General features: G+C 37.2%; 2 protein-coding genes across 10 annotated transcripts in view; one reads left to right on the top strand and one right to left on the bottom strand.

Moving 5' to 3' along the window:
* The window catches only part of FAM98B (family with sequence similarity 98 member B), a 28101-nt gene extending 18869 nt beyond the window's left edge, over positions 1-9232 (top strand). The window contains exons 5-8 of the mRNA XM_039462897.2: positions 660-740; positions 1657-1773; positions 5832-5999; positions 8414-9232. Of these exons, the coding sequence (XP_039318831.1) occupies positions 660-740; positions 1657-1773; positions 5832-5999; positions 8414-8809 (762 nt within the window). The 3' untranslated portion in view covers positions 8810-9232. The remainder of the gene's footprint in view (positions 1-659; positions 741-1656; positions 1774-5831; positions 6000-8413) is intronic.
* A 4630-nt stretch (positions 9233-13862) lies between these two features.
* RASGRP1 (RAS guanyl releasing protein 1) overlaps positions 13863-23070 on the bottom strand; it is an 81946-nt gene continuing 72738 nt past the window's right edge. For 4 of the 9 annotated variants that reach the window (XM_074394108.1, XM_074394107.1, XM_074394105.1 and 1 more), the window contains 3 exons: positions 22884-23036; positions 20413-20547; positions 18041-18820 (listed from right to left, as the gene is read on the bottom strand). In XM_074394108.1, coding sequence (XP_074250209.1) covers positions 18198-18820; positions 20413-20547; positions 22884-23036 — 911 coding nt within the window. In that variant the 3' untranslated portion in view covers positions 18041-18197. Of the gene's footprint in view, positions 14759-18040; positions 18821-20412; positions 20548-22883; positions 23037-23070 lie in introns of those variants that run through there. The other 5 variants (XM_039462896.2, XM_074394112.1, XM_074394111.1 and 2 more) reach the window with 3 other exon arrangements.

Genomic DNA, 23070 nt, shown 5'->3' with positions numbered 1-23070 from the left:
TCCAGTTAGGAAGTTAAATTAATCCTGTTGTTAGTAGGATAAATTACTGAATGACCCCTGATACTGCTTAAAGGAAAAGTCAGTGCCTAATACCTTGTTTACCAAAATAAAAGTGTTTCAAGTAATTTAAATTAGGGGCTTTGCAAAAGTAATGAAAATATATATGTGATGGCTATAATTGAGAGAGATGGCTTGTCCCTTATGTTTTCTTGCTGAACAATGTAATGAGAATACTTGCAACTGGAATGTGTACATAGTATTTATTTGAGAAAAATCAATGTGCTGGTCAAAGGTTTTAGTAACTTTTTTGAAAATTTGCTAGGAAGTAAAAAAGTGCTGTCTTAAGTAGGAACTCCGAAGTTATTTCACTAAGACACAGATTCTCATAGTAGAACATTTTAATAGGTACTCCTTTAGCTGTTTGTGTATATTCTTTCTTATGCTGGGAAAGAATGTGTTCTATAGCTTGAATGAATACAGTGTGCTTTTTTAAAGAAGATATTCTGTAACGTAGTGGTATTGTTCTGTGTGATGATATGTTTTAATTATTTCACTTTAATATTTTATTCTGTAGTGTTCTGAGCAATACTTTAAAACAAAATAAGATTGTTTTAAATTAGGACTATACATTTTCCACCATCTTTTGTATTTACTTTTAGGTGAAAGATATTCTCTCAAAAGTCCAGAAAAATCATGTGGGAAAACCACTGCTGAAAATTGATTTAAATTCGGAACAGGCGGTAAATTCCCCTTTTTGTTATTAGTTTTTTATAATTAGTGAACATGGCTTAATTTTATAAATGAACATCTATTTTGCAATACATAGCATGCATATATTATTTTGTAGAATTAAAGTGGATTGATATTCTGGAGTATATGTCCTAACATTTCTTCAGTTAAATTATTAATTAACTTTTAAAAATACCTGGCCGAGAATATTTATAGTGCTCAATGTTCTAGCACAATTGTGATTTGAAAAGAACAGAGGCTCAAAGCCAGCAAGACGAGTTACTGGTGTTTTCTTTCTTTCTTTTTCTTTTTTTTTTTTTTTGAGACGGAGTTTCGCTCTTGTTACCCAGGCTAGAGTGCAATGGCGTGATCTCAGCTCACTGCAACCTCCGCCTCCTGGGTTCAGGCAATTCTCCTGTCTCAGCCTCCTGAGTAGCTGGGATTACAGGCATGCACAACCATGCCCAGCTAATTTTTTGTATTTTTAGTAGAGACGGGGTTTCACCTTGTTGACCAGGATGGTCTTGATCTCTTGACCTTGTAATCCACCCGCCTCGGCCTCCCAAAGTGCTGGGATTACAGGCTTGAGCCACCGCGCCCGGCTATTTTCTTAACTTATTGGTCCAGATTGCTTAGCAGGTAAATGTTTTACTGTATCATGTTTCATGTTTGATTACAGATAAGGTATACTCTACCAATAGGTGGAGTTTAATTTATATGTTTAATGTCTTCTGGATATCATAAATGTACTTTCAGTTATGCTTTAGTATTTAAATCATTTACCATAAAGTCTCATGGGAACAGAAAATGGGCAGTAAGTACAGTATCTTTTGACTCAGTAGAAAGTACTTAGCACAGTTTTCAGATTTCTTTTCTCTACAGAGTGAAAGAATCTAAAGTTTATTATTTTTGCTCTCACATTTTTAGGAACAACTGGAAAGAATCAATGAAGCCCTCTGCTGTGAATATGAGTGCCGCCGGCGAATGTTAATGAAGCGATTAGACGTGACAGTCCAGTCATTTGGATGGTCTGATAGAGCAAAGGTAAGGCTGTTTTCCCGTATGTGTCCTGTAGGTGGTAGCCTATAACAGCTCTTCTGGCGTGCTTGTCTGTTATGTAACCATGCCACATTTGCACTTCATCATCCACATGCCCAGGCCAACTGCTGGTCCTATAAGATGATCCTGGTCTTGTATAAATGCCTGTCGCATATAACTTAATTCTTCCCCACATTTGACATTTGTTTTGACATTTGCCAGAATATGTATAAAAGAAGGGGCATCATATGAGATAATGAGATAGATATAGTGAGCAATGTAACAAGAAAGCAGCAGGGATAGGTACAGGTAATACTGATGCCAACAGGTCTTTAGAGTATCTTAAGACTGGATGAATGTGGAATGTGTTTCAGTTGAAGAGGGGTTTGGGAGGTGAGGGCATTTCCAAATATGAATCTCTTCAGATAGCTTTCTAAAGGACTGTCTCCCATCACTCCCATTTTATGCCTTTAATCTGTATCCATTACCTTGTCTGGGATCACTCCTCACCCCCGCTCTCCCCACCCTGCATCTTCCCACCCTGCAAACTCTCCAGGCAGTGAGCTGAGACAATTATAGGGCTTCTCCTCATTCAGGGATCATTGTCCTATGTTCCTTGGTGTGCAGTGTCTGACCATCATTGGTTCACATCACATGGATTCCCCAGTTTTTTAGTTATTTCAGGTGGGACAATAGTTTCTATTACTTTACTTGACTACATGTGGAATTTCAGATATTATTATTTTTACGTATTTTGGATTATGTCCTTCTTCCCCAGTTAGATCTTCTGCCCCCTGTTAGATCAGTTGTGGTCACTTATGCCAGCAGTCCTCAACCTTTTTGGCACCAGGAACTGGTTTCATGGAAGACAGTTTTTCCATAAAGGGTGGGGAGGCAGGGGGGATGGTTTTGGCATGAAACTGTTCCACCTCAGATCATCAGGCATCAGCTTCTCCTAAGGAGTGTGCAACCTAGATCCCTCGCATGCACAGTTCACAATGGGGTTCGCGCACACCTATGAGACTTCCATGCCACCATTGATCTGACAGGAGATGGAGCTCAGGCGGCAGTGTTCGCTTACCACTGCTCACTTCCTGCTGTGTGGCCCAGTTCCTAGTGGACCAGTAATAGTCTGCAGCCCGGGGGTTGAGGACTCCTTACTTATGTAGCTTTATTCAGCTGGTCCCTGGGGTGTACTGAAACATCCAAGATAACTGTCTCACGTGGGTTTTTGGGGCTAACTCTCTGCTGTGGTGCTTCTGTTACCTTCTTGTCTTTCACATGGTGTCTCTTTCCATGTGATGTATTAGTTTCCTATGGCTGCCGTGAAAGTTTATCACAAATTTAGTAGCTTAAGTAATACAGTTTTATTCTCTTCAAATTTGGAGATTGGCAATCTTAAAGTGAAGGTATTGGCAGGGTTGCATTCTTCCTGGAAGCTTTAGGGGAGAATCTGTTTCCTTGCATTTCCTGGCTTCTAAATGCCACCTGCATAGTTTAGCTCTTGGCTTCATCTTATCTCTTCAGAGCCAGTAGCCCAGTAGAATCTTCCAGCCTTTCTCTCTGTCACTCTCTGCTTCCATTGTCACATTGCCTTATCCTGTCTCTGGCACTCCTGTCTCTCCCTTATGAGGATTCTCATATTATATTAGGCCCACAAAGATAACGAGAATAACCTCTCCATCTCAAGATGTTTAACTTAATCACACCTGCATCTACAAGGTAACATTCAAGAGTTCCAGGAATTAGGATGTAGACATCTTTGGAGGGCTAGTCGACCTACGTAGAGGCTTCTCAATGAATTTTATTTTTTCTTGCATTGCATTTCTGCGATATGGTAAAATGCTTTCTTTAAAAAACAGTACTTTGAAAAATTAGGTCTTCTAATGAGTTCTTCATTTCCTGTATACTTTTTCTCTCAGAAACTTGTACCACCTATTGCAATTTCGGCTGTTTGTATGGCTATCCTTGGCCGCTTCACTACTTTCTAGATCCCATGGCCCGCTCTTTAAAGTGTACAATTCAGTGGGTTTTTTTTTTTGTTTTTGTTTTTGTTTTTTTTGTCTCTTCACTGTGTTGTGTAACCCTATATGTAATTCCATAACATTTCCATCATCCCAAAAGGACATACCTACCCTCAGCAGTCCTGCTCAATACTCCCTACCCCCATGCCTTAGCAACCATTACTATAATATACTCTGTTTCTGTGGATTTGCCTATTCTGGACATTTCATATAAACGGAATCACAATATGTGGCTTATGCATCTGGCTTCTTTCAATTAGCATAATGTTGTCAGGGTTCATCCATGTTGCAGCATGTAACAGTACTAAATTTCTTTCGGTATCCTTCTTATGGCTGCATTACGTTTTATCATTTAGTGATTCAATAATTTACTTCTCTTATTTTATACATTTTTTTCTGTATTAACAATATCAGGCATGTTTCTATGTATAATTTTTTATATAAATTTCAAAGTAAAATGTTATGGTGGATTCTTTAAAGGAAGTTTACTGTGTTGAAGATTATGTCTCTTAGTGCTCTCGCTGCCCATGGCCAAATGTTTTCCCGTAATTTGATATGAATTTAAACTCCTACCAGCAAGGTAAATGAAATTTGTCCCACCTTAGTCTCTTTAATAGTTAGGGCATTATCAATTTTATTGTTAACTTGATGTTTAAAAAGACTAACTTGTTTTGTCTGTTCTTACTATTGGCAAAGTAGTACTTTTTTCATAAGCTTATTAGTCATTTGAATTTCCTTTTTTAAAAAAATTCTATTTATATATCTTGTCTTTTTTTTTTTTTCCTGTAGGGTTCTGTTTTCCTTTTGTTTGAGCTTTTTCTATATAAAGGAAGTTTGCTGGTTGAATTATTTGTTGAAAATATTTTCCCCAGTTGTCATTAGATTCTATTTTATATCTTTTGAAGCATAGACATTTTAATTTTTATAATGTAGTTGTGTTAAACTTTAAAATTAAACCTCAAACAGTTAACTCTTTATTCTCCTTGGAATTCCCTTTGTTATATGGTGTGCCATATTTTTGTTATTATTACAGATAGCCACCTGTTCATTTCAGTACCGTTTAAAAGATAATCCTTTCCTTTTCTCGTTGATCTCTGATATCTCCTTTATCATTTGTTGCTTTCATAGATTTTTGAGGCCCTGAGTCTCAATATACTATTTCATCAATGTTTTTTTTTTTTCCCCCCAAGTTCTAGTTAATTAGATAGAGGTAGGATAGCACACTGTTACCTATACTAGACCTGTGCTTGGGGATCAGGTAATCCTTTGTTAGTAAGTGGGCAGAGTTAGGATTCTCTCTATATTTTGGAGAAACTAACTTAAGCTTTTTATGCCTCACTTTTTTTCCCCATCTGCAAAAGGGGTAATAAAACCAACCACTCTAAAAGGATGTTTTGAGAATTAAAGAAATAATGCCTTAATAAGTGAACAGCATCCTGGTACATTTAATAAATGCTCATTAAATGTTAACTGTTAAGATGATGATAATTTCATATTATAGCACATTGATATTTGGTAGGATTCTTTCTCAAAATGCTGTTATTCTTTCTTATTGAGTTTCTGGATTTAAATTTAGATTCTTTTTTTTTTTTTCTCTCAAAAACTATTTCTCTAGGATTGTAAGTTAATTTGGGGGGAAACTGACAGTAATACTTAATGTCCCCATACAGAAACTTGGTATTTCTGACCATTTAGACAAGTTATCCTTTTGTTTTTGCAAGATTTACTGATGTTTCTCTTTTAAACATCCTATATGTGGTTTTGGTAAAACCATTTTTTAGGTATTTTTTGTTAATATGAATAGAATTGTTTGTTGTTATTTTTTAGTAAATTGCTGATAGTTACATATATTTAATATCTGTTGTTCTATTTTATTTATTCTAAATAATTCATAAATTATCAGATATTTGGGTATTTTTTGCTCTTTTCTATTTCCTTGGTTATATGTTATCTCTGTTTCCTTCCTAAGATTATGATTGTTTCCACTCTTTAATTAAACTTTACTTTTGTTCCTTTTTTTCTTTAACTTTGGTCATTTAGGTAAAAACAGATGATATAGCAAGAATTTATCAGCCTAAGCGTTATGCTTTGTCACCCAAGACGACAATTACAATGGCGCATCTACTTGCTGCTCGTGAAGATCTATCCAAGATCATTAGGACAAGTAGTGGTGCCAGCCGGGAGAAGACCGCATGTGCCATTAATAAGGTTGGTGTTTCTTTCAGCACAGTGCAGAGTGAATTGATAATATCCAATTTAATATTTTTATAGATTTTAATCTATTTTTCATTCATGTCCTGGTAAATGCCTAGAAAAAAAGAGTTGCAGAGGGGGTTCAGTCTCGGCTTAGTTATGTTATTTCTGTGTGTGTTTGTTCACTTAAATTTGTATATTCATAAATAAAAGTATTATCTGAAGTAGAGGAATTAAGAATTGCTTTTGTCGAAGCTGTAGCAAGAATTATTTTCCTTCCTTCCAAAAAGTAACAGTTTTTGTCAGTAAGAATCTTTAGGAATTGTTTCAAGTACTGACAGATTCCTTAGATCCTTGGTGTAAAGGGAAGAGGAGTTTATGCTTTAGAGTCAAACCAATCTGGGTTCCCATCCTAACTCTGTTATTTACTTACAGAAATGACCCTGGGCATGTTACTGAACCTCTTTGAGCTTTTCTTTCCTGATTGAGTATACATCCATTTCTCTGACAGTAGTCTTACGCTCAAGGAGTCTGAATTTTCGACAACAGCAGTAACAACAAACTAATTTAGAATGTTTATGTCAGATTGACTGGTATGTCCTCTTCATTTAGGTAGAGCACTCCATGGGAAACTTTTTACGAAATAGCAAAAACTCAGAAATAAGGGATTTGGATGATTTTAAAGCATCGCTTCTCACTCAGTGTAGCTTGAGATAAGATACCTTTTCAGAGGGATGGTTGCTTTTAAAGTCATTTTGCTAATCATTGCTAAGTTAGGCATCACCAGTGTTTAACGCCTCTTTGCTCCACTGTGGCCCAACCCTGTCTTCTGAAAGTGTTCTCTCTTTAAATCTATTACCTAATATCTTGCATTGGGTTATAATTTAGTCTTGCCGGATCAAGAGTTCTATTTATATGAGTAACATTGGCCATCTCTTCTGGGTTTATAATTTATGGTCCCATTATTTGAGGGTAGACTTATGATCAGTTCTGGCATCTACATATGCCCACCAACATATCATGTTTGGTAGAGAAACCAGTGAGAATAAGAACCAGGAAAGGCTGTTTTTGGATTTGGTAATTAGGACATCATTGCCACCTTTGAAAGAACATTGCATACTTAGAACCTTGTCTCACATTGAGGATACTGTACTTTCATTTGTGCCATAAATTCCTAAACTTGGTTTTGACTAGAGGATCAATGGAAGTATAATTCATTGGTCATTTTGGTTGAAGCAGTTGCTGTTTTATTTTCCTTCCCGAAAGACACTCGCAGGAAGCTATTGGCTTCCCCTTGTCTGTGGTGAGCAGATGACACCTTTCTTATCGCCATCTTTCCTCTGCTCATGCCATATAAAGCTGCTACTTTCTACAGAAGGTTGGATACTTAAACTAAGTTTAACTTTCCTGGTTTGTTTTTGAAAGGATTGTAAAGCTTAGTAAATGAATTATATCAACTCTGTTTTCCTTATAGTAATATGGTAGTAGTATCATCACTGAAAGTACATGAGCTTAAGTTTTTTAAAAGAAGTAGTTCATTGAGAATCCTTCTCTCTTTTTCTATCAGTCTCTGACCTCATTAAGGCCCCATGTTATCATATATACTTCATACGTTTTTGAAATGAAATGTGCTTAGAAATATAATCTTTTATTGGATAATCAATTACCAAATCAGTGGCAATGGAAAGTCCAGTGTTGTTATTGTATAAATGGATATTAAGTTAATGAATGTAAGGTATGTCGTTATATACATAAAAAATGTTTTCCTAAAAAAAATTTCTTAGTGAAGTGAGTACTACATTTGTTACAGAATTTGCTAAACAGATTTAAGAGAGAAAAAATTAAGGCTTTAAGTTTCAGAAATACTCTCTCAGATTATTTAAAAATAATATTCTAAGGAATTTGTCATATATCACACATATTTCATATTTTTTCATATTTTCTTTTTTTAAAAATTCATTTTTTTCTTCAGACTTGGTAAACAGGAAGTAAAATTATTTTTTTAGTTGAAACACAATAATTGTACATATGTATGAGGTACATAGTGATGTTTTGATACATACAATGTTTAGTTATCAGGCAGGGTAATTTGCATATCCCTCATCTCAAACATTTGTCATCTCTTTGTGTTGGGAATGTTCAATATTCTCCTTCTAGTGATTTGAAGCTAAATATTAACTACAGTCATCATACAATGGTATAGAACACTAGCATTTATTCCTCCTACCTAGCCGTGGTTTTGTATCCTTTAACAAATTTCTCCTTATCCTTTTGCACTTAATATTTTTAATATTAATTTGCACTGTCATGTCTGATCATGTCCTTAAATATTGGCATCTATTTACTAGAAACGATAATATCACTTGAAACTTTTATGTAAACTTTAACTTTTAAAATATTAGAAACTAAAAGAAATGTTTCTCATACAGGTGCTGATGGGAAGAGTGCCTGACAGGGGAGGCCGGCCGAATGAAATTGAACCACCACCCCCAGAAATGCCCCCTTGGCAAAAGAGACAAGAAGGCGGTGGTGGGAGGGGTGGTTGGGGTGGTGGTGGTGGTGGAGGTGGTGGTAGAGGTGGTGGTGGCGGGGGAGGAAGAGGTGGCTGGGGAGGGGGAGGAGGTTGGGGAGGGGGTGGGGGAGGGGGAGGAGGATGGGGAGGTGGAGGTGGAGGAGGAGGTGGTAGAGGAGGTTTCCAAGGCAGGGGAGATTATGGTGGAAGAGGGGGCTATGGTGGAAGAGGGGGCTATGGTGGAAGAGGCTATGGAGATCCATATGGAGGTGGTGGTGGTGGCGGTGGTGGAGGTGGATATAGAAGATACTAAAAACTACAAAAACTAGATAGCAGTGCTTGCTTCTTTATAGATACGTTAGACATAGTGTTCTAAATAACATACTTGAATATCATCTTTGAGGTAAACACCATGTTAGACTTCCTGGTGATACCATTCTTGAATTGGTTAATATGTAAGAACAGTGCTTTTTACTACCAGTTGATCTCTCAAATGAAGTGATGACTTTTTCCATATTCTGTGTACCCTTGAGCATGTTGTGTCTTTTTAAAAAACAAAAAAAGAACAAAAATTATTTTTTACACTGTAAATATTTATTACCATCAAACTTGGAAAATGGAAAGTATTTTATTGTCATGATTGAATTTAGATTGTTACCTGTATTTTGTTCAGGTTTGAGACTTAAATGACCCCACTGGTAATGGAAAGGAATATAGACCCTTTTGCCTCACCTCACCTGTGTTGCTGTGCATGTGTTTTGTGGGTTTTTTCGTTCGATTTTACAAAATAGGGAAAGGCACTTACAGTTATGTTTTTAGTAGGCAGTCATTGTGAATCATTTTTTTCTCTTAGGAGATTCCTCTCTAGCCATGTTTCTGTTAAAGTTTCATTAATTGAAGCCCAAGTTTACTTTTTACTGTACATAGTTATTGTCTAATTGGATTTGAAATCTTCATGATCTTGTATGACAAAGCAAAGGGTTAAAGATTGAGGTCAGAAATACTTTAACAGAGCAAAGACACCTACCAACTTTACATGATGGTGTGAGAAATAGTCCTATAAACTGGTCTCTTCATGATTTATATTCTCACTTTAGACATCCAAATATTAAAAGGCAGGCTGACCTGTATCACACAGGATTAAGGCAGTAATTTCCAGCTTCAGTATATCAATGGTAGGGCTAAGGCATCTGTTGGTAATTCTGATTCACAGCTAGATTTGGGAAACACAAAGTTAGGGAATGGCTATATATGGTTTGCCAGCTGGAGCAAAGTCTTAGCTATCAAGAGTTGTGAATTTGAATCATGGCACTAGGTTAGGGTGCTGTGGGTTGAAACGACCTTAGTTCTCAAGGAGAGATTTGTCCTCATTGGTCAGATGAGGAATGAGACACTTGCCATCATCTCAGGTTGTTTCATAAAGACCTAACTACAAATGCAATTTGTTAAAAACTTACAGAGGGCCAATTTTGATGCTTTAAGATGTAGGCCAAGTAACGCATTTTCCTCTTAGTGTAGAGAGTTAAAGAAAAAGAGCTGGTCACAAATTTTTTCCATCTCAGCGTAAAATCTGTATCTCATTGTAGGCTTCTGGTCAGTACCTCTGCATAACAACTTTCTGTGATCTAACCAACTCAACTGATAGCTGAATTGTTACCAGTGGACAAGTGGTATTAGATGTTTAGCAGGGTTTTTTTGTTGTCGTTTTGGTAATCTCTGTGATAAAATCTAATATAATGTTAAAACCTTAAAAGTAAATATTGAATATTCTGTAATCTTAGACATGTATTTTTCAAGCTAACTCTTTGAAGAAATGTGTTCAAGGTAGGAAATATAAAGTTTTTTAGTTATTTGTAAATTTATTTTTTGTGTGTATATGTTTAATGAAAAGACTTAATTTCATTTGTGATAGCTAAAAGGTTTCCCATAATTAAGAAAATACCTTTATCAGTAGCTAAGAACTCTGAAAATAATTTTTAAAAACTATGTAAGAAAAAACTATTTGAGTAAAATATTTCTAGAGTTATTCGTTTAAAAATCTGCATTTAAAACCTTTACATTTCTGCCTTTTTTTCCCCCCTAGCATTAGTTTCTGATAAGGGGGATTTACAACTACTTCAAATTTTTTGCTACTAAAGGTTTATGGTAACTGTGACAGAAACAATAGTTTATCAGTTTCATAAGGTTTTCACTAAGATTTCTTTGTACCTTTATAGGAGTGCTGCTTGAGCTATTCACTACAGTCACTTATTTCTTATCAGAGTTTAGCACTTGCTCCTGGAAACATGCTGGAGCTGAAACCACTCCTAGGTACACATTCCTATAAACCTTGATTGAATGAAAAGCTGAATCATGTAGAATCTTAGTATTTCACTTTTTCCTGTAAGGTGGGATTTTCATGATATTTGTTCAGTAAAAATTTCTTTTGTAGAACAGTTTGCTGAGCAGTATCTAGAATAGCAGGAAAGGGATTTGGGGCCTAATGTGAAAGGCCATAGTGTGAAAATGTTTTATAAATTGAGTGCAATACAACATGGAATATGATGAATGGCACTCTTCTGCTTCCTAAAATCTAACTGATATCTCCTTTTCATTCTTTTTTTGCCCGGTTCTCGGTTCCATTTTTTACGACATCATTGCCCTTCCCTTTTTTCTTCTTTGTCCAGCCTAGTACCTACAAGCACGTATAGACATGATCTTACTGGGAGTTTCTGGATTAAAGTTGTCACTGACCTTTCCTCTGGACTGTATAAAGAGCATGTATTCTGTCTATACATAATCACCACACTATTACTCATAAGCATGCATCAAAAGGGAAACAAGGGTTTTCTTTGAACTAACTTACTTTTGTTTTGCAGATCAGGGAAACTACCTCATTAAACAGAAAAAGGAAAATATTTTAAATAAAAAACATCTTATTTTATTACCTTTATTTGTGACAAAAGGAGGCACGACAACCTAAAAAAAAGTTTGTGACCAGAAAAATGTCCTGAGCAGTGATACTATCTATAGATTGGAAGGAGCACAGGTTAGTGAGGGATGAAAATTGGGGGAGGTGAGCAGGTAGTTTAATCTTTCCTTCAGGACCAGGTTGTCCATATGACTTCATTACTTTGTATGAAGTATTATGAACTGTCCAAATGATAAATACACTCACATCTAAATGTTCTAGAAGTATTCCACAGGGGAATCTGAGTGAATTTTTTCCTCTCTCTTCATTGGTTTGGTTAAACAAAAATTTAGCTGGGGATTAAGGGAAAATTGTGGCTATCTGTGTTCACTCTAATCATGACCACAAATAAATTTCTCTGGGGGGTCTGTTACCTGGATTGAACTGTCGTTACCAATTTTATCCGTAGCTTCAGTTTCTCTTCGTTACTTGCTAGTTTGTTTAGATGGAACAGTGGCATTAAAAGCCACAGAGAAATGACAACCTCAGTTCTGTCTCCTTTAATGTTAAGTATTTATAGACTTAATATTTAGTGACCACTCTAAGTTATGAATAAGGTGGAAAGAGGTTGAATATTCCTATACTGTTACTTCTTTGTGTTGTAAAAAGATTTAGAAAAATTTAAACTGAATAGCTACTTTGCCTTTCCTTCCAGGAAAACTCAATTTGATTAACAGAATAGGGGAATGGTCTTAGCTGTGGATTATAGTAAAAATTCAGGTAAAGTGTTTACATAGTCACGAAATAGAAGAAGCACAAGACATTTATGTTATAGGGATCCTAATGTCTTTTATCGTATAAATATTACACAAAGAAAACTTACATTAGGTATCAAAAAACTTTACAATATGTACATTTGTTTTTTTCTTGCAGTTCTATATTATACATTTTTAGACAGAAATTCACAACTGGTCAGTAAAAGGTGAGTCAGCAAAGAAAATGAGAAGTGACCCTGCTGTTAGTAAAACAAGATTTGTCCTTGTTTTGGCAGATAAATACGTGGCCAAACTAAAGTCAGTGTGAGAAGCAAAAAGTTGTACTAGGCTTGAGAAACCAAAACCTTTTTTTCTCATTATTTCTGTAGATCCCACTAGCCCCATGTTGCTCAACACGAACACTGTTAACTTGTATACTATACTATACCTCCTTGGCCTTGCTGGACTGTAAAGACCTGTGGTGAAACTGTTTCAAGCTCTTGTCCATTTCGGTGGTAAATTCTGCAGTACTTGATACTGTTTAGCCATTGCTAATTTGACTAAAGGGGCTGTAACCTTTTGAATCCCTACAGATTATAGATTATTTATATAAAAACTCAGTGGGGATCTTTATTTTGGATGGAAAGTAGGAAGAATGAAAAAAAAAAGTGTTCTGTGACTGTTTTAAAAAATTGAAGTAGTCCATCTTTGGTCTGTATCAAAGGAAAATAATGAAGAATATGAATTTTAAGAGTTTGTCCTAACGTTTGTCCTATAAAAAGCAAGTAACAAAGTGTTACTCTAAGTTTACATGCCAGTTTGTGGGCCTAAGCAGGCCTGCTTTGGGTATTTCTGAATTTAGATTTAGAAAAGGGCAAATATGTGTGTAAAATGTTTCTTTATAATGTAATGAAACACTAACTGCAACCTAGTTCTATGTCACTAAAACTCAGTGCAAGGAGGAATGCAAATGGGAACTGGTCTTTCATCAAAGAGAATTCTTAAATGATCTGAATCCTCCAGGTAAGCAATGCTGTATACATACTTTGTATTCCTATGAAGACGTGGTGCTCTTGGCTTTAGGTTTGGAACTTTTAATTGTTAACATTATATTCTCGGCAACTGGACAGCTTGTTTATGAATTTCCAGTCAGTCTGGTACCAGACTTTTCAGGCATGGAAACCAAGTACCTTGAAAAAGGAAAATGATTGTATGATTTTTTTTTTAAGAGAACTAAAAAGAGGCTGACAAAGGAATTTGTGAATAGTTGCCCAAGCAACTAAATGAGCCCATTTATTATTAACCTTCATAATAGAAAACTCACAGGATTGTGATGTTGCCAAACAATAGTTTTACCTTGTGAGCAGTCTAATCTTGTGACAAACTGAACTTTATATTTGTGACTTTGTATAAATGACTAAAACTTGTTTAATTCACTTCCACATTTTATGGAGGAAACAAAATTCCAAGCCACATACATGCCTGATATTGTATATACATATTATATACATATGTACACACAGTCAGCTATTGAAGCCACTGATCCAATTAGCTTATTTCTAAACAGTAGTAATAGTGAAGACAGTTAAGCACAAATTCAGTTCAATAAGAGGACTTTCAGAAGATGGAGCATGAAGAGTTAGACTCTTCACAGACTTTTTTTTAATTTTAAAGCCATCAATTCCTAATTCCATCCACTGTGTAATATAAGGACAAACATGTTTGCATTATGTTTATTTTAATTAACCAGTAATATAAGATGGTAATAGCTATGTTTTCAGGTACCTAATTTGACTACTTATTTTATGACGACTGTAAGTTGTAAGGCTACAACTATGAGTTGACCTGCAGTTGGATAATGTCTTGTTTAATAGGCCTCTAAAATGTTGTGGCTATATTGGTAGAAATCCGCTCATAGGTTGATATGCTCATGTGTATGAGTGTAGTGAGGAAGGAGGGTATATAGGCTAATTAGATCTGAGGTAGTAAGGAAGGGGCGGGGTTTACAAAGTATGCTGGGATATAGAGGAAATCTACTCTTGGGATATGGGTAGTTTTCTATTATAAGCAAGCTTTGGCTGGAACAAAATAAGTCTGTTGACAGAAAACAGGGTAGGAAGCAAATACATTTTCCAGAGATTTTAGCTTTAAGGAATAACCAGCCAGGCAGGCCACTGAGATGCCCCCTTGTCAGGAAACGATAGTCATGTTTTAGATCACATACTTTTGATAAACATCAGCAGTATGAATAGCAAAAGTTTTGCATTCTTTAGTTTTCCCCCTTTGAGTCAACTGACTGAAGGAGAAAACAGTGCTGCACATTAGGATTCTTTTAGGTAAATAAACAGAGGCTTTTCCTTTTAAAGTACTGTTTTAAAGCTGGTCAGTCTGAACTTCCTCAGATCTGTGTGTTACAGTCACTTTTGGAAATGAGATCTCCACTATATACTCATTTACAGATTGTGCTCCTTGAGTTTCTGGGCTAAGAACAGTCACCCTGCTCCATTTGAGCTAAGACATGATTGCTTTTTTGAAGCTGGAGGGATTCTATTTTCTTCTGTGCATATTTCAGTTGGATCTTTAGGGCATCATTATCTGCTTTCAGATTATTTATTTCCTAAAGGGAAAGGAGAATGAGGTATGTTAATAAAGCAGCAATGAATAGCAAATCAATTACGAATGGAGAGTGCTACTTTTGATTGGCATCTCCTATTCACTGTGGCTGAGAATTAAAAACTATTTTCAAGACAGTTATTTTGCCCTGAATAGAAAATAGCAAGTTAAATATCAAATGAGCATTTGTAAGCAGCAGTTAGTCTTTGTTATCTTATCAAAGTTTGTGAGTGGTTAGTGGGCAGAATAAACCATTTCGAAGCAATCAGTGGGTAATGACAAAACCTTTGGATGTTTTCTCTCAGGAGATCTCAACTTCGCATAAACAGAGTCTCTGGTCAGGTCTAAGCCGTGAAAGCGTAACAGAATTCTTTAATGTGAGGTCTCATAGCTAATTTAAGCTAAGAATTTTACCCCACCCCTAAATTGAGATTTAGTGATCTAATCTGTAGTGGTGTCATCATACAGCCAAGAGCTGATTTCCAGTCTTCTAATTTTGAGTCCAGTGTTCTTATATTATCTTATTCTGTATTGATTATTCCAAGAGAATACTATATACAGACAATGTCTGTGTAATTTGGGATACACTGGGTTGTTTCTCATTCTGAATTATCCAGATAGCTGTATTAGCTGCCATACAATACTGAGCACTTGCTATGTGTCTGTGCTGTGTTATATGATAATGGAATACCTTAACCTTCACAAACACCCTGAAAATAGGTGGTATACCTTAATTTTATAGAAGAAAATGTTGCCATATAGTATAAAACTGCAGAGTTGAACTCTGGTTTATCTAAGCCTAAAAGCTTTTATTTGCTTATTCTTTTGTCCTGTGTTGGTTCAGAGGTGCATTATACTTAAAATAATATGTAACATTAATGCTTACTAATATACATTACGTATTATTGTAAATACTGATTTAATTTGACTAGTTGTTACGGATAGGACTGTTGAATTACACAGACTAGTCATTGTAAGGATTATACTTAATGGGAAAGTGGGACATATAATTTTCCTCTAAAATGCACACAGTGAATTGTGGAGCTCAGGTCTATATGACAAGCCTAAAAAGTAAAGAGGCAATGGGCAAAAACGGTTTACTGGCTCTGATATTGCTGATTAGGAACTGTAATCTTTCTACAAGCCATCTTTCAGAGCATTGTTGCCAACCACATTGTTCCTTTTCATTGGCATGTAAAATGTCATTGAGGCAAACCTTACAGAACATGGGATCCCGGCGTTGTGTTTCACAAGGACCAACTAGACCACAGAGTTTAACAGCTGGTGTAAGAAACATTTGGGACTGAAAACATAAATCTTTGCCTCCAAGACCAAAGTTCTTTCTATTGAGTTCATTTTTTGAGGTTTCTTTCTTGGTTTTTAAAGGTTGCATTTGGCAGTTTCTATCCCTAAAGAGGAAGGGGTTTGTGTAAGCTACGTTTTGCTACCTTCTGATTGACTTGGTTTTTGTAACACATCTTTACAATAACTCTGAGCAGGCAGAGTACCATTCATCCAGAAAATCTGTTCTTTTTCCGTAAGTTTGTCTTAATATTATGTTGTTTGTACCAAGCACCAAATCAAGAGTTTCATATACATTATCTAATTTGTTTCTTCAAATGTTTCTTTAATCCAATATCTGGGGTCTGACAGGGAAGGTACAGCATTGAGGACAATGCAGGGAATCTTGAAACCCTCATGGACAGTTTTTCACTCTGCAGAATGTAGAATTATATAAGGAATTCTATTAGTTGGATACTGGTTTTGTGTTTGCACTGACAGGCTTCCAGAAACACAGTGCAAACCTTGATGTTTTTGGGAAAAGGCAGAAAGGCATTCCTCCTCCTCTAATATACTGAATGATAATGCTGATTGATATTAATGTATCCTTGCTTCCCTGTCTTTAAAATGGCTTAGTTACCAAACCTTACTATCCTATGACAGTTGGTAAGAAACTACTGTCATAGGATAGTAAAGTTTGGTGTGGTGACTCACGCCTATAATCCCAGCGCTTTGGGAGGCCAAGGTGGGCAGATCACCTGAGGTCAGGAGTTTGAGACCAGCCTGATGAACATGGAGAAACCCCATCTCTACTAAAAATGCAAAATTAGCCAGGCATGGTGATACATGCCTGTAATTCCAGCTACTAGAGAGGCTAAAGGTGGAGAATTGCTTGAACCTGGGAGGCAGAGGTTGTGGTGAGCCAAGACTGTGCCATTGCACTCCAGCCTGGGCAACAAGAGTGAAACTCTGTATCAAAAAAAAAAAAAAAAAAAAAAAAAATGTCGTAGGACACAGTTTCTTACCATTTACAGGTTATTACCAATTAAAGGTAACCTCTTGAGACAGCCCTGTGAGTTTTGTCCTCTAGTCTAAACAAACAGAAGTATATCAGTGATTGAACCTACAGAATTGAGTGTCTCGACAGTTGCCTGTTGGCTCTTCTTCCTTGTGCTGTTCCCATTTCCTACTTTCCTTTTTTTTTCTTTTCTTTTTTTTTTTTTTTTAAGATGGGGTCTCACTCTGTTGCCCAGGCTGGAGTGCTGTGGCTCCATATTGGCTCACTGCAACCTCCACCTCCTGGGTTCAAGCAACTCTCCTGCCTCAGCCTCCCAAGTAGCTGGGATTGCAGGCACCTTCCATCATGCCTGGCTAATTTTTGTATTTTTAGTAGAGACAGGGTTTCACCATGTCGAGGCCAGGCTGATCTCGAACTCCTAACCTTAAGTGATCTGCCCACCTCTGTCTTCCAAAGTGCTGGGATTACAGGTGTGAGCCACTATACCCAGCCCTACTTTTTCCTGTTTTTAATGTCACTGTTCCCTTCTCTCAAAGCTTGTCATTATGTTTCCAAACTCTTGTTCTCTTTTTCTTGGTATACTTTATTTTGTCTTTTCCATTGTCTCTATTAGGTACCTCATAATTAGGATATTGTGAACCTAACGTTAAAAAGCAGCTCCCATTGTCATAACTGTAAACATTTTATAGATTATATTGCTCTATCTTATATTCAGCCATGCATTTGCTGCTGCTATCGCTTTCACTGTTCTAATATGTATAAAAGATCAGCACATTTCCTGATGTGTCAGGAAAGATTCTCCTCATTTAAATTAGGAAGTAGGTGTTTTCTATGGTGAGCCACAATACACTCACCTTTCTCTTGTTGCTGTAGAACTAAAATCACTAACTTCTCTTAGGAAGATGCTTAGGTAACCATGATCCCAAACCATAACCCTGATGAACATGTTAAAGAGACCTCTAGTGAAGGAGGATTTAGGCACGTTCATTTTAGTTCCATCTAGAAAAGGAGTGGTAGAACAGTAAAGCTGACCCGTAGATACTGTGGTTTTTCTCCGTGAGCCTAGTAAACAGTGCTGTGGGCACTGGCACCAGCACTTTGAAATGCAACCTGTGTGGTAACAGGGAGCCCTGTAAAGCCTGTGCTACTTGTGTAATATGAACCAAGGCCCCTTCTGGGTCATGAGAAAGCTGGAATCAATCCATCCTTTCTTCCTTCCCTCCCTCTGTTTCTCCTCTCTTTTTTTTTTTTTTTTAAAAAAATGACTGCTTGGAGTCAGCCTGATCTGAATCTTCAGAATCTTGAGTTCACATGCTCTTTCCTGGTTTGGCTCCACTTCTCTAAGATAGTGTGAAAAAAAAGGAAAATGAAAAGGAGGTACCTGTTCCAGCTCTTGGTAGGTAGGCAGTCTGAGGTGACGGAGCTCCTCCTTTGATTTTATGAGGGAGTCTTTATTCTCCCACTTGACAAAAGCCCGCTTTCTGACCAAGACTGGGCTAGGACATGGAGAGGTGGGACTGGGAAGCACATAAAGAGTATCCTGGGCTGTCTTCCTTGGGGAAGACAGCACAAAGGGACCTGAAGAGCCCTCACTGCCCATCCAAGGCTGTGATTCGGTCTGGGTGGCCTTGTGGGCAACAGTCCTCTTCAGCCGAAGAGAAATCTTCTGTGAGGACACTCCCATCAGCATGATGGTCCGATCCTTACTCTCCTCGCCGTGTTCCACAGCCTCCCCATTAGGAAATGTAAAAGGTCCTTCCTCAGGTGCTGTGGGAAAATACCAGACATTCTAACTCAGGAAAGCAGAGACTCAAGACTGACTCATTAGTTTCAATGAGACCTTTCTAAATTGTTACAGGAGTTCCATATGTTCAAAGAGGACCCGTTTTCAGGCACTCAGTTTAGGTGGTAAATGAGGGCTGAAATCGGGGGCTTTGCTGGCCAAGACATGGCCACTGGTGTCAAGCTACATCCACCCTGAGAAAGAGCATCTTCTGTTTGCACAAAGGTTGCCTAGAGGGTTTCTGTTTTGGGAGGTAAGTTGAAGCCCCTGCCTCAGTGCCATAGTTTCATAAATTAAAGAGAACAAGAATAATATATAGACAGAAATGCTCCATAAATGGTTCTTTGGACCCTGAAATTTGGGAGCTCTCAGCATTCATGTCTCAGTCCTGATACAGACACCCTCAAGCAAATGATACGAACTCTCTGGGGAGAGTGGGCACAGCTTAACCATTAGAAAGAAATGTGCATTAAAATGAATTGCCCTTGTTTGATACTGATAGGAAAAAGGTAAGTTATTCTGGTTTTCTTCTTCATCTAAGACCCACCCACTACCCAGGACCTAGCCAATAATTTTAACCATAAGGAGTAACTTCCTGGAAAAGTAGAGTAAGAGCAGATGTATTTAAGATGGGTGACAGAGAGGCTTTCAGGTAAACTGCAAATCATCTAAGTTTACTTTTTGGAAAGACTCAGCAGTGTTTAAAATATTGGATAGTCTGACTTTGAAGACATTGGATTAGTATAGTCAAAATAGCTTTAAAAAACAAAAAGTTTTCTAATTAGTATTTGACCAGAATCGACCAGTTGTAAAACTAGAAATTTTACAAAGATCCTAGTTTAATTCTTGCTGAAGAGAACGTAATTTAAATTAACATTTACTATTTCTCCAAGAAAGCTCAAAATTGTAATTACATAGTTATTCAAATTCTCAAATATTTAAATTGTTATGGTCACCCTAAAATAATTACACTGTCTTTTTAGGAAGAGTATTACGGGTGATTTTTTATATCTCCACTTTCCAATTTTTCTGTAATACAGTTATATATTCTTTTTACCAGCCTAAATTGCCAAATTATGAGTATAATCCCTTCTATGATTTAGGTTGAATTCCTAGACATAAAGGGAGCATGGGCACCGTACACTTTGGGGAGCAAAAGGCAGAAAGCAAGTAAGAGCAAAAAGCAACAGAAAGCCCTTAACATTGCAGGAAGAGTCCAAGAGACCACAGTGGTATAGAAATCAGGAGAGGTGTAAGTTTCACGAAAGTAAAAGTTGATGAAATTGAGAAAGACAGTAATGGGCTAAATCACTGCAAATTTTGATTTGATAAGCAGATACCATCCCAAATAATAATGCGATGGAAACAACTAGAATGGATGATACCCAATCATCCTTTCTGCCTGGCAGAAATAGACCTTGACTTCTAGCAACTTAATATAGTAATTTTCTAAAAGGTAAAAGTCAAATAGACCTTGACTTTTAGCAACTTTATAGTAATATAGTAATTTTCATTTTGTTGCCCATGATAACGTGTGTTTATCCTACTTACTGGTCCTGAAAAGTGCTTGTCTTACCAGTGTGGGGCAGGGGTTGGAGAAAGAGGAGAGATGGCCTGGAGAGGAGAAGTCTCTTAACAGCAGACCCTTCAGGGATTCCCTTTTGAGGCTTGAGATTCAGGCTGCTCTCTGCTACCTTTTCCACTTGAAAATCTGCATTTTATGTGACAGAATTATAGGGCCCTAAGGTTATGTGTAACTCTGAAAATACAGAGTTCATGATGAAATACAGGGTACAGGCCTATTTTTCACAATGGTGCTTGTGATTTCTATTAAAAGCTGGACATCAAATCCTTAGTTGATTAGCATCTTCTTTCTTAGAAAAGACTGAGGATTTTTCCCCCTAAGTACAAAACATTCCAAAAGTTTCAAGTCAGCCTGTGTTTAGACAGATAGTATGGGGAAGGATTTAGGAATTTGTATTTGGCTGATGGGATAAACTGGATTATGCATTTCTTACATGGAAGTAAGCACTTAAGCTTTGATCTAATTGATCAATAAATGTATATTGATATTTACCAATGAACATTAGAAGTGCTTTAAATGAAGATATATACTATATGGAGTTTTCTCTAGGCATCTGTTGTAACTATAGAGGCCTTACCACTTTAGGGAGCTTATTTCAAAAAAGTAATGATATTAACATATGGTACATGTGTTAGGCCTGATTTTAAGTGCTTTATATAAATAAACTTATTTATTACTTGCCTTTGGGGTTCTAATTAGAAGTCACATGGCTTCTTATATAAAACTGGCACTAACCTAATAAGCATTGGATTTTTGCCCAAGACCTATATGTTCTTTAGTTAGTCAAGGTAATCAGTGTTTTGACATGCTGGCTAACCAGCCGGCCCAGAGAGCAGGGCCTAGTATAGCACTATGAAGCCTTGTGCCCCCAACCCTCCCCAACAAACCCTTCATGTCACTCTTTTTTAAGTAGCTCATTTTATCATATAGATAGACATCTAGATAGACATCTGTCATTTAAGACTCTCTAGAGTGTCTTGTTTTTCTACTTTATCTCTTACCTAAACCTTCATTTCTGCCGTAACACCTTCCCCCGCCTCCCCACTATCTCAACAGTACTAAAGCTGTTCTGCCCTTTGCCTTTTGCTCCGACAGTACATCCTATCTGGAATGTGCTCCGCCTCCCCCCTTGACTGAATTCTACCCTTCCTTCAAGACTTAGCTGAAATTCCACCTTCTCCATAACGTCCTGACAGCCCCAGCAGAGTGATCTCTTTGCTATGTCCTCCTGTCATTTGGTGTCTCCGCAACCTGTTTGACTCTTAGTATATATTCTTGCATTGTTTCTAAACTGCTCTATAGTTGTCTATTATCTTTCCCCCGAACTAGAACTATTCCGTGAAGACAGAGGTAGTCTATTCTGCTTCTTTGCTCTTTAGACCTGGGGCATCCCAAACATATTTAGTTTAAAATCATTTCCTTATTGTACTGCTGTTTGCATTTTAATATAAGTGAATTCGCTAGTTTATTTTTTGAATGTTGAATGTTTTGGCCTAGTCCTAGAATTTTCCTTGTGTGATCTGGAATTTTAATCTGCAAGATTCCCTTGGGTAGGAGTTTTGTTCTCCCTCTTCCTTTCTACATTTAGCCCTCTGTTTCTAGAATTTTGACAAATACCTCCAACCTGGCCCTTCTAGGTCCCGCAGACAAGGACCTGGTCTTAAGTTAATGGCTTGGGGCTCCTCTCCTGGAGAAAAATTGGGGATATCACAGTCACTCAGCTAGTAGAAGACTGCCCATGGGTAAGTCTGCTTCTTGCTGCTAAGTGACAGTCACAGTTTTTTTTTTTATTATTATTTTTTATTTTTTAGCCTTCCTTCTCAATTTTAAGCAGTAAGTCTGGTTCTGGTCACCTTTCCTGCATAGACCACCGTGGTCTTTGTTACTATGCAAAAATCTAATTCACAGCTGCCTCTACCTGCTTCCTACATATGCAGCCAAAGCAGACCAGTAGCTTTTTCTACTCTTTGCAATGTGTTTCTTCTAGTACATATCTGACCTGTGAGATTTTTGTCTTTGTTTTTGAATGTACTATGCCTTTTAATATTATTTACATACTATATATGTTAATTTATTATTATATATACACACATACATACCCATGTACATACATATTCTCCCTATCACTGTTTTGGGTTTGGAGCCGGAGTTGGAGTGGGGATACTTCAGTATTAACTTGAGGCACTATCTTGGCCTGAAGTCAGCATCTGTGCTTGGTGTAGGTGCTCAGTAAGTACCTGCTGGTTTTAATGCCTAACTGGACTCTGCTATTCTCACACCTTCTTAAGTCTGAGACATAGGCATGGAGCTAAAATCCAAAGCTGTGGGAGGGTTCAGCCCTGGCCTAGCTGTTCAGGTTAAATTGAAACTCAAACATAGAGTCATGAAGTCATCTTTCCTCCTCTAAAACTTTTCCCTTCCTACTTCACTTTCCAAGATGAATGTTCCCAGTGCCTACTTACCATGGAGCAGATCTCTGGCTCCCAGTGAGCAAAGGTTGGACATGGGCCCCACAGAGGGGGTGTTCTCTGTGGGAGCTACTGGGTTCTTGGCTCGCTTCTTGCACTCAAACACAACCAGATCTTTGCACTGTTTGTGGCAGTTCATCCCGCAGTCTGTGGATAAGACATCCTGGGTCAAGAAATGTTT

This window comes from Saimiri boliviensis, chromosome 2 (assembly GCF_048565385.1).
Source record: "Saimiri boliviensis isolate mSaiBol1 chromosome 2, mSaiBol1.pri, whole genome shotgun sequence".
Taxonomy (NCBI): domain Eukaryota; kingdom Metazoa; phylum Chordata; class Mammalia; order Primates; family Cebidae; genus Saimiri; species Saimiri boliviensis.
The sequence above is the reverse complement of the archived record's forward strand: the minus strand, read 5'-3'. Positions and strand labels throughout refer to the sequence as shown.